This window comes from Durio zibethinus, chromosome 17 (genome assembly GCF_047325235.1).
Source record: "Durio zibethinus cultivar Kanyao isolate XHJ-2024 chromosome 17, ASM4732523v1, whole genome shotgun sequence".
NCBI lineage: Eukaryota > Viridiplantae > Streptophyta > Magnoliopsida > Malvales > Malvaceae > Durio > Durio zibethinus.
In genome coordinates, this window is record NC_143178.1 from 20,981,407 (window position 1) to 20,993,883 (window position 12,477).

Below are 12,477 nucleotides of genomic sequence, written 5' to 3' on the forward strand. Positions count from 1 at the left end.
ACGCATATTCCAAGAGGTGGAATCAAAGATAAGAGCGGATCAGTTGCCAAATAATTATGAAAATCAATGAAGACGAAGCAAAATGCAAACAAGCAAAACATGGGGAGCAGAAGAAACAAATTTGTTACAAACTTAAAGCCTATTATTTTCTCAATAAAATGGAGAATAATTGTTACAAACAACATAAGCCTTCTCTTTCCCTCACCCTTCATTTAGCCGGCCGAAATCCCTACAATGGCTACATCTACGTACCACTTGCTTGAGGAAGTAACAAAAAAAATTATAAAAAATAACAGGTGATTAAAACATCGAATCGGACTAGTTGAATAAAAATTCGATGATATGTCTAATTTATAAAATAAAATTTCAATAAAATGAATAAAAACTGATTAAACTGAAAAAAACAAATATTTACACTGGTTTTAAGGTTTATTATTTTACTGTTTTATTATTCATAATTTTTTGGTAAGTGGTGAGATTTAGTCTTTAACCTCTTAATTCTACATTAAAGACATACGATAACCAAATGCGTATTTTTATTAAATATTTATTATATTCAATCCTTATTTAATATCAAAATTATGAATTTATTAATATTACAGTCTCTTTCTAATTGGATCAACCAATTGAATGAAAACCAAATCCTTCACCTATTCAACCTTTGGTCGGATTTTAAAAACAGAAGATCCATGAATTATACAAATTCATCATGGAACCATGGATTGCGTTACGTTTCAGTTATTTTAACAAATTCAACTCTCTTCAGGCCTAACAAATGAAAAAATTCAAAAGAAAACAAAAATCTACAGCTTTAATTCATGGCAATATTCTACGTTCTCATGCCAGAAAAATGTCTACTTCTTTATACCTGCAGTTGATGGTCAGGTCAAGTATGAGAAGTGGATTCGGGATGATAATCATGATCACTCTGAGGAGCACAAGACAACATGCGGTTGAAACAGTTAATAGGCCGAAGAAAAATGATGACCGTGGCCCTTTCGGAGCAAAGTTTTTGTCCTGACTCCTATTGCTGGTTTTGGAGGGATATCATGTTAATGTTGATGGAAGGCACATTACTTCTTTTCCTTATCAAACTGTAAGTTATATACTGTAAACGTAATACCATCCATCGTGTTGCATCTTGACTCATTCTTGATATGAGTTGATAATGTTAAGGATGCCAGTGGACTAACTTTGAACGGGGACATTGATGTCCACTCCGTATTTGCGGCATCTTTGCCTACATCACATCCTAGTTAATTTTACTCATCAAAAGCATCTTGAGATGACCAATGGATGGAAGGCTCCACCACTTTCTGAGCAGCCTGTGGATCTGCTTATTGGTATGCTTTCAGCAGGCAATCATTTTGCTGTGCGGATGGCTGTTAGGAAGTCTTGAATGCTGCATGAACTTGTTAAATCTTCAAATGTGGTTGCTTGTTTCTTTTTGGCAGTGGTACGTTAAGACTATCCTTAATAGTTTCAAGCCTAAAGTTCTGTATTTAACCACCTTCTCCGTATGTTTGGATAGCATCCAGGAAAGGAAGCAGAATTTTTTTGGACATATTGTTATTGTGCCTTATATGGACAACTATGACCTTATCGTGTTAAAAACTGTTACCATCTGTGACTATGGGGTGAGTGTGAAATTTGTTCCCAGTTTGAAGAAATGAATAGTTGAGGTGTTTCTTGAGATTGTTTTAAGGTGTTTGTTACAGGCCAGTGTGGTGGCTGCCAAGTACATAATGAATTGTGATGATGACACATTTATGAGAGTTGATGCAGTTATTTCAGTTCATCAGTTAACGGTAACATCAGTTCATCAAATGCATCTATTTCAGTTCATCACACATTTCTTTGTATACACATTTGTGATGATGATGCCAAGTACATAATGGATGGTCTTTGCTCTAGTTTATTTCAGTTCATCAGTTAATGCGTAGTTAAACGAATCATGGGATGATTTAGCTTGTAGAAACACCAATCTATATCAGTTGCACATTTCAGCTGTTTCTTGAGATTTTTTTTCTTCCTTTTTGACAGTTTTTTATTTGTTGAAAGTTTGATTCATTGGAATTTTCTAAATAATTTCCTGTGAATTCAAAATTGCTGTTGTTGCTGCATGGTAATTAATTTTATGGAATTTGTGGGAAACATCGGCTGCTTCGGAAGTGGCCGGGGGAACCGTTTCTGCCCTATGCAAACGGACCAGGATACATATTGTCATCTGACATTGCACTCTTCATCGTGCCATAGTTTGAAAAGCACAATTTAAGAGCAATTCGACAATTTCCTCTCTCTTCCGCTGAAGATCATGGTGATTGGCATGTTTTACTTAATATTTAAATAATTTCACTATCCGCAGTTGGTCAACATGGAAGATGTGAGTATGGGAATGTGGGTAGAGAAATTCAACAGCTCCAGACTGGTGTTTTATCTGCACAGCTTGATGTTCTACCAACTTGGATGCATAGAAGATTATTATACAGCTCACTGCCAGTCCCCAAGACAGATGATCTGCACGTGGGTCAAGTTACAAAGGCGGACAAGGCCTCATTGTTGCAACATGAGATAGTGTTGCAACAAGAATATGGTTGGCATATCTGGGATGGGTTAGTTGTATTTAGGTTGTCTTTTAATTCAAATTTATTCTTTATTTTTCCGAGCTCATTTTTTCTTTTTTGTTTCTTCCCCATTGTTTTCTATTCTCGCTGCAAATTACGTTTACAGAGCAATAGAATTGTTAAATCGTAAGTCATTTCAAACATTCTATTTAGGAGTTTGCAATTTATTGCTTCATTTGCACATTAATTCATCATTTGCTGCTGCAAATTTTGTGGCTGACAAACCCTTCAGCGCTAAGCCGAAAGGAATTCCAAGAATCGAATTTGAAATTTTCGTTTTTGTTTTCCAAATTTCGATCGATTTTCAACTTCAACAAAGATTTATTTCCATTTTTTCATCTCTTATAATGTAAAATTTTGATTCTGGAATCTTCATTTTTCTTTCTACAAATTGACAACGATTTTCAGCTTTAATTGGAGTTATGCTTCCAAATAAAATTCATTTCCTTTTTTTTTTTATGTCTATAATGTAGTATGAAATTGTTTTTTAAACAAATTTTCGAACAAAACATTGTTTACATGATAAATTATGAATTATCTAAAATGGTTGAGGAAATATGTGGAGTATAAAAATGTTTTTACATGATAAAAATGGGAAACAAATCTAAAATGGTAGACAAAACCGTTTGATATATGAATTAGCTTATGGTAATTTTTAAAATATTGAAAGTATATAACTATAAATTCTGAATCAATTATAATGATATATGATACAATCAAATTGAATATCTTTTGAGCCATTTATCTTAAAATAGAAACAAAACATAATATTTCTATCATTGTTATCTCATCAATTGACCCAAAATAATTATTCATGGATCAAGGCAAGCAATGAGATAAGCATTTTTCCTCTAGAAATGATAGCACTTATTTTATCCGAACCAAATTGTATGGTCTCAAGAACTAATTCATAATAAAACAAACTGTTTCTGAAATATATAAAAAATGTGAAAGGTAAAAAAAAATTTCTTGACAATAGGTTAAAATCAGGAAAAAAATTACCAAAAATCCAAACAAATACAAATTTTTAAAAAAGATATTCTAGTAAGTTATATTTTAATATAAATTTCCCAAAAAAAAAAAAGCATTTTAATAAACGTTTATGAACATACACTATCACCTTATGATAAATGATCAAAGCTCCTGAACAAAATATGAAAGAAAAAAAATAGTAAATAAGTGTTAAAAGAAAAATGAATCAAAATAAATATTAACTTTTTATAAGAATAAAATTATGAAAGTAGCAGTATACTTTCCAAAGAAAAGTTGTAAATTGAAAAATAATAGAGGTGTAACATAGGTTTATTGTATGAAAATTAAGTGTATAAATAATTTTTAAATTGATAAATATATTTTGAATTTTGAAATATAATAAATCATATATCTTTTTTAATTTTAAAACCATTTTAAAAAATAAATGAATATAAAAAAAATATATGAAGGTAAAAATATCAAATTTTGAGATTTTAAAATTTAAAAAAGAGATATATCTACATAACTAATGAAATTTGAATTAAATAAGATTAACTTTTAAAATTTCAAATTTATATTATAATTTACTTTTTATTTTAAAAGGGTAATTTTATCTATTTAATTATTTTAAATTTAAATTGGCTGAAAAAATGTTGATAATATAAAACTAACATTTAAAAATTTAAAATCAAGATTTCCCGTAAAAAGATAAAGCTAAAATTGGAACAACACTTGTAGTAAAAAATAATAGAGTTGATTATAGATAATATGATAAATTATTATTATATATATGAATTTATCTTCCATTTTTGTTTTGAAAGTTTTGGATAACTAAATAACTTTGAAATATATTTTTTGATAAATAACCTAAAATTTTAAAAAATCTTATGTATTATTTTAAAGAGAAAATTTTAAAATTTTCTTACATATTGAAAAGAGAACCTGTCTATATAAAATGTCCACATAGAGAGTACTTGTCTAAGAAAACGTCCACATTAACATCCATATAAACTTTTTTATTTTTAGTTTTACTCGTTAATGAGGTATAACCTTATGATTGATTGATAGTGTATTGCAATCATACAAAGTGCATTAAATATTAACTTTTAATAAATATTATTATTTAATTAAATATTTGGATAATTATGTGGGTTCAAAACAAATAGTTTTTTACATTGGCAGTTATGTTTGAATAAATAGTTTTATTTGAATAGACATTTATGTATGAAGAAACAGATAATTTAGATAGATAGTTATATCTATTAAAATAAAACATATACTTAATTAAGTTATAAATACTCTTGTGGTTTCTTTGAAAAGTATATAGAATACAAATATCAGAACACTCAATATTTTTTTAAATAATTCTTAGATTTTTTTTATAAATATTTGTTGTAAATTTTTTATAACAGTTCGTTAATCTTGTTATACATTAGTGAATGCTTAGTAGATTAATTTCAAAATGTAATCAATCGTTAAGTTTCGTTATACTCTTAAAATTTGTTATCTGTAACTTTTTCAACACATATTAAATAAATAATACCGCGAAAACAAATAAAACATTAAGGCAACTTCGCACTATTATATGTCTTAAAGTCTTTCCTCAATTTTGAAAAAAAAAATTTCATATTTTTTAAATACTATTTTGACAATCTTAAGGCTTTAATGGTTCAACAATGGCTATTGAAGGTAAAACGTTAAGGTAATTGGTTTCTAATTTTGTTAAATTGGATTGTTTTGATGGCGGTGATTTTCTAAAATATCAAAAGAAAATGTATTTCTTATTTTCAACCTTAAAGGTTGTATATGCTCTAACAACTCTCATGCAAGAAAAAAAATAAAATAAAATATGTTCTTGCAACTAGAGAGGCAGAAATGAGACAATGCAGATTAAATGTGTAAAAATTATATTTTGAATGGTTTGTCAAATAGTTTATTTGATACATACCAAAACTAGACTACTATAAATGAATTAAGGACAAATTAGAGAGTAGGTATATGATTGATGATACAACAAGTAAAAATTTTCTCAATGATCGTTTCAATAACTATCAAATAATTGATGGTCAAGCTGTTATCGAACAATTGCGTAAAATTGAAAATGCTTAATTAATTTAAATAGTATAATATAAACATGGATTAAATAATTATTGTGTCATCTATAATAAATAAATTTCTTTCATCATGAAAAGATTTTAAAACTAAAAGTAATTTATTTTTAAGAACTTGACTATTTTTAATTTTATTCATTAACGAAGTATTATTTTATGGTTGTATAACACTTATACATTTACGGTAAATCAAATTTAACTCATATATTAATTGTTTAATCAATACAAAACTGACCAAAACTTGGAAACCAAGTCTATGGTCTAACCAGGCACTTTGTCCACTTTAGGCCAATAACATTAGACTTTAATTCTTTTAAATTTAAATGGTTTTTTTTTTTTTTTTCAATTAGACATAAGCTTTCCATAAAATGTCTAGCAAGTTTTGGAGGACTTGGAGATGTGAAGGGACAAAATAACTAATAATTGCATAATGTTTTCCTCAATTTTCTTGAAATATGAAAAGTTGAAATTTATTTATAAATAAATTTAAAATATTAAAAAAAGTCTTTGAATTATTTTACTTTTTTCAAATAAGTTTTTATATTTTATTATATGCAAATAAATCCTTATTATTTGATTTGTGTCAAAATAAACTCTTATATCAAACAAAATATTAATTTATATTAAGGGTTTATTTAGATATAAATTAAAAATTGAGAACTCATTTAGATATAAATTAAACGTTAAAAATTTATTTACATGCAAGTTAAAATCAAGAGTTTATTTGGGTATAATAAAGTATAAAGATTTATTTAGATAAAAGGATAAAATTTATAGACCATTTTTTTTATTTAAGAAAAAAGGAAAAAGTTCAAACGAAGTTGTACCATTAATCTACAAAAATATTATACTACTAGTACTTGGAGGCAATCTCAAGGTTAGGCATTTGTTGGTTTGATCATTTTTTTCTTTTATTGATTTGAGATATGATTATATAACCTTTTTTGTTTAATTTCTTTCAATATGAAAAGAGATATTTTGTATGAAAAGAGAAAATTTTGTCTTATCTGGTGGATTTTTTATAAAATTGAAGAATTATTCAAAAATAGAAATTAAAGAGGAAACATCAGATTTTGAGAGAATAAAATATCCTAATAATATAAAATTTTAAAACCGACTGATTTTATTTAGCAAACTTATTTTAATTTTTTCTATCAAAATAAAAGTTTCATTTATCAACTATAGTAATTCTTTTTTTTTTTTTTTAGATTTCCCTATTCGATTTTATTATTCAATGTTCGTTTATTCAAATATTTAAAATAACAATTATATCTTATATTAAAACAAACACTCAAATTCAATTAAAATAAATATTTTGTTAAGAATTCCCACTAGCAATTTTATTATTGCTGTCACTCATAATATTGCTTTCACTCGCTTTTTTTTAGTATGGTTCCACATGCAAATGCCAGGCAGTCTGATTTAATATCAAAAGTTTGAGTAGAGATAGTTTTTTGAAAGGTTTTGTGTTCGGATAATGGCGTCAGTATATCAAGTTAAAGAAATGGCTAACAAAGATGGTAGAGGACCTAATGTATGAATGTTTTTGTCAAAGTTTCAGGTTAAATAAAATGATTTTGATTTGAGAAGTTAGTATATAGCAAAGTTTGTTTCTTATATCAAATTCTATTCAGCCTCACCTATGTGATGGAGTTATTATCAATATTATAGTTTAGATAGCTTCCGACATCATCTTCGCAATCATCTTCAACCTCCTAATTGAGGGTGGTTGCATTCTAAATTTGAGAGTAATAAATCTCATTCCTTATATATTGTATTTGATTCTTGCAGTGCAGCTTTAGTGAAGGGCTCAATTTAAGAGTCATAAATCCCTTTCCTCGTATATTGCATTTGATTCTTGTAACGGGTGGCCAAAAGTACATATGAGAAAAAACCTCAAAAGCTCCAAAACAGTTCTTTACATTCTCAAACAATGTTTGCTATCAAATAAGAATGCTAATTTTGTATATTCTCATTTTTGACATTCAGCAACTCACTTGTGAAGATTTGTTTGCTTATAAAGACATTGAACCGAAGCAAATACGACGTGACTGTGAGGAAGCAAGGAGCAGTGCAAAGAAAAGGGTGATTCGGTCTGAAAAGTGTGATTTGAATTAGCTCACACAGAATTGACAACTTTGACAGCCACAGGCAGAGTCCATGTGCACCATTTTCTCGTGAGTTTTGGCCTGGTTCATTGTTCACGGCTAGCCAGTTGCCATATATTTGTTTGGAAGCATTTGAGCTGCTAAAACAAGTTAAATCCAGTCCAAGCAAACTTTAGGCTTGATATTTACAAACACTAGTAAATAATGATTCTGTTTACATGGTATTAAATTAATTTTTTTATTTTTTAAAATATAAATAATCGCTGTATCATCCTATTAATTTTACTTGTAAATTTTAAAAAATCATTATCAGCCTATCTGATAATCAGTAATAATAATATTGGCCTTGTTAAACTTCAACTGTTTTTGGTAAAATTTTTGTTCAGTTTTGATTATAATTTCTTTGAGGATTTAGGGATATTTGGAACAGGTAAATTGATAGAAGAAATGACAATAATCAATAAGTGTACGCAGAATCTTTTCCCTGATTTATCAAAAAATTAAAAGCTAAGTTGAAATTAAGACGTTGTTTGATTAGCTAAAAAATTAAGTGGTGAATTTTTAATATTGAACTAATTTATGACTCATGTAATGCACAAATTAATTTTACCTATTTTTTTAAATATTAATTTAATCTATTTAAATATGTACATATACGCATAAATTAGCATTTTTTTAATTGCAGATACCATTTTTTTTTTTTTTATGTTTATTAGAGATTATAGAAAAATAAAAGTAAGGTAATCATCAAAATTAAAAACAAAAATAAATTTTTTCAATGGTAGATACTGTGTATTTTCTTTTTTATGTTTCTTAGAGATTAAATATTATAAACTCAGTACTATTTGCAATTAAAATAATCAGCAAGTTTAAAACAAAATATGCTTGTAACTTTATCTCCACTTCATGATTCAATATCAAATGACAATATTAAGTATATTATTTGATACGATATTCAATATCAAATGTTGAATATAAGTATATTATTTGATAACTTGAAATGTTAACTAATTTTGAAAATTATTTATTTTATATTTATATTTTTATCTTGATTTTTATTATATGTTATATTATTTCATAAAAAATTAAAATTTAATTGATACCTCACAAAATCAAGATATGACGCCACCTTCTTCCCTTCAGAATAATTGAGTAACTGAATTGTTAGAGTCATATCAGAGGTAATCCTAACTGTTTAGTCATTTCTTTTGTTTGATCAAATCTGTTTCTATCAAATTGAGATAAGATTACGATCATTTTTTTAGTTTTTTTTTTTTAATTATCACATTTTTTTATTTAATTTTATCATATCTGAAAAAATATTTATTTCTGGCATGAAAAATGATATTTTTGTTTTCTCAAGCAGATTTCTCAAGTTTTTATAAAATTGGAGAAACATTCAAAAATACAAGTTAATTAAAATATTCTTTTAGATTTTATTTTATTTTTCAATGTCTCTTTATCCAAATATTTAAAATAAGAACTACATCTTATCCAAAAAGTCAAAAACTGAAATTCAATTAAAATTAGCTTTAGCCTTTTCAATTCCAATAAAATCCCTCCACACACCTATAAATACACGTTGACAGTGAAGTTTTTTTCACTCAAACAAAACAATAGCTTTGGTCACCATGAAGAGTTTAGTAATCTTATTGTTGTTGTTAATTGCTGTTTTTAGTATTGTTTCACATGCAAATGCTAGTGCATGGCAGCCCCGATTTGACACTGGAGGCTTAAGCAGAGATATCTTTCCAAAAGGTTTTGTGTTTGGAACTGCCGCATCAGCATATCAAGTTGAAGGAATGGCTAGCAAAGACGGCAGAGGACCTAGCATATGGGATGTTTTTGCTAAAGTTCCAGGTTAAATCAAATGATTTTAATTTTAATTTTTACTTTTACTTTTTTTTAAATGTTAATTTTTTTAAAATGTAAAATTTTAAAAGGATATCATTTCATATATGTAACAGGAAATATTAAAAATAATGCTACTGGTGAAGTTTCCATTGATCAATATAATCACTACAAGGTATGATTTTATATCATTTTTATTTCTTATTAATGCAAAGGCTTGGAATTTTTATTTCATTTTTATTTCTTATTAATACAAAAGCTTATAGATTTAAATTAGTCAGGCTTATTTCTTTACTCTTCTTCCGTTTGCAGGAAGATGTTAATTTGATGCAAATGATGAACTTTGATGCCTACCGATTTTCGATCTCATGGCCGAGAATTTTTCCAAGTACATTTACCATCTTCCTTGATTATAAAATTGGCATACACATTTCATTTTTTGATTAATTAATGCTTATATTCATACCTTTATGTAGATGGCACAGGGGAGGTAAACTGGAAAGGAGTTGCCTACTATAATAGATTGATAAACTACATGCTTGAGAAAGGTATATATATTAATTTCAATGTATAAAATACTGAAATTTTGGACCGGGTATATGACATATTGCAGTATTCTAGTTATATTTTTGTAACTGGATGAAATATGTTAACTTTGTTATCCATGTAGGAATCACCCCACATGCGAATTTGTACCACTACGATCTGCCAGTTGCACTTCAGGAGAGATATGGAGGTTTTCTGAGTAAACAAATTGTGTAAGTTGAGAGATAACCTCTTTTTTCAGAGGGAGAAACCATTAACTTAGAAAATTAACTAAATTGTAAAATTAATTTACTATGATATGAATCTTGCAGCAAAGATTATGCTGATTATGCAGAATTCTGTTTCAAGACATTTGGTGATAGAGTAAAGAATTGGTGGACATTCAATGAACCGAAAGTGATTGCTTCTCTTGGATTTGACAATGGCATTAATCCTCCAAATAGATGTTCAAAGGAATTTGGAAATTGTACGGAAGGAAACTCAGCAACCGAGCCTTATATTGCAGCACATCATTTGATTTTAAGTCATGCTGAAGCTTCCAAAAGATATCGTGAAAAATATAAAGTAATGATTATTTTGGAGATTCTCTCAGTCAATTGATTTCTAATCTTGATATATAATCTAATATCTTATTTTAATGATTTTAATGTGCCTTTCAGGCTGAACAGAAGGGAAGAGTTGGTGTCTTCGCGGACTTTGTTTGGTATGAACCTCTAACAAAATCAAAGGCAGATAAGTATGCAGCACAAAGAGCAAGAGACTTCCATATTGGATGGTATAAATCTCTGAATACATACTGACAATGTACAATGTAGTCATCTATGTTTTAATTGTTCAATTAAATAGAATAAATGAAACATTAGGCATCCAGGGCCCCAAAATAGCAAGCTGTCCTATGTTCTCGGATTTCATTATTTTGAAGTATTTTTTCCTGGCACATATCTGGTCCTTATGACTTATTGAAATATATAAAAAAAAATGGAACTTATCAGTACTCATTTAAGGAGGGAATTATTGTCAAATTTATTTTGCAGGTTTTTGCACCCTTTTGTATATGGAGAATATCCAAGAACAATGCAAAAAATCGTAGGAGAAAGGCTTCCAAAGTTCAGCAAAAGTGAACTGGAGATTGTGAAAAACTCTTTTGATGTTCTTGGTCTCAACCACTACACTTCTTACTACATATATGACGCACACCAGCCAAAGACAAATGTGACTGGTTACGAACATGATTGGAATGTTGGGTATGCTTGTAAGTCATCCATCTTTTCCTACTTCATTTACCCAAAAATTTTTCTAGTTGTTTTGATGATATAACATACCTGTTTGTGTTCACTCTAACAGATGAACGTAATGGTGTGCCAATCGGTCGTCAGGTAATCTTTGTGCTTTCCACGTCTTAGCTTCTTAAGCTGTGCTAACACTAATGCACCAAAAAAATTGCAGGCTCATTCTCCATGGATTTATGAAGTTCCATCGGGCATTTACAAAGTTGTCACATATGTTAAAGAGCGTTATGGAAACCCCGAAATAATTCTCTCAGAAAATGGTAAAATTGAAGTTTTATTTCTCCACTGTTTGATCTTTGTAAACCACGCAAATTTGTTCATTTGTTTGGTTGATTAATTGCAGGAATGGATGACCCTGGCAATGTTCCATTTCCTGAAGCTTTGTTTGATACAAATAGAGTGAACTACTATACAACCTACTTGAAGGAATTGAAGAGAGCTATGGATGATGGAGCCAATGTCACTGGCTACTTTGCTTGGTCAATGCTTGACAACTTTGAATGGTTGTTAGGTTATACCTCAAGATTTGGCTTGATTTATGTTGATTACAATGATCTCAAGAGATACCCAAAGATGTCAGCATATTGGTTCAGGCAGATGCTTCAAAGAAAAATAGCTTAGGTTTATTTCTTAGGTTTTTAGGCTTTTTTTATGTTTCTTAGTGCTTTTGTTTTTAGTTCTTCTGGTGTTCACAACTTCTTAATTTCATATTCTAGAGTTTCAATAATAAAATTATTGTGAGCCAAATTATTGCTGAAGCGTATGGGTTTTTTTCTTCCTTCTTCCTCTTCTCTTTTTTGTTGCCACATTGCGTAGCTATATGGTTTGAGCAGCTTTTTCCATTGCAATTGAAGAACATAGCTCACCTCTTTTATCGAATGTTCATCTTTGTTTCAAAAATCGTGGCTTGAACTCATTGAGATTTTGTAAACATGAATTCTTGTACCAAGGATACAAGGGTATTCGCAAGTACATA

At 28.5% G+C, this 12,477-nt stretch overlaps 1 protein-coding gene and 1 pseudogene across 1 annotated transcript; both read left to right on the plus strand.

The window, feature by feature from the left end:
- Window positions 1-750: 750 nt before the first annotated feature.
- Window positions 751-10,287, plus strand: LOC149514101 (uncharacterized; annotated as a pseudogene).
- LOC111274878 (beta-glucosidase 44-like) lies at window positions 9,712-12,326 on the plus strand. The gene is made up of 7 exons (XM_022859860.2): window positions 9,712-10,424; window positions 10,524-10,809; window positions 10,872-10,987; window positions 11,193-11,464; window positions 11,557-11,588; window positions 11,659-11,761; window positions 11,845-12,326. Exons 1-7 carry the CDS (start codon window positions 10,306-10,308, stop codon window positions 12,120-12,122), a joined length of 1,206 nt encoding a protein of 401 aa, XP_022715595.2. The 5' UTR covers window positions 9,712-10,305; the 3' UTR covers window positions 12,123-12,326.
- Window positions 12,327-12,477: the final 151 nt, after the last annotated feature.

Excerpts from the sequence above, each read along its gene's own strand:
- LOC111274878 (XM_022859860.2), top strand. The coding sequence starts at position 10,306 with ATGAAATATGTTAACTTTGTTATCCATGTAGGAATCACCCCACATGCG. Across the intron at positions 10,810-10,871 it reads TGGAGATTCTCTCAGTCAAT|GCTGAACAGAAGGGAAGAGT; the intron begins TGATTTCTAATC and ends TGTGCCTTTCAG. Across the intron at positions 11,762-11,844 it reads AATAATTCTCTCAGAAAATG|GAATGGATGACCCTGGCAAT; the intron begins GTAAAATTGAAG and ends GATTAATTGCAG.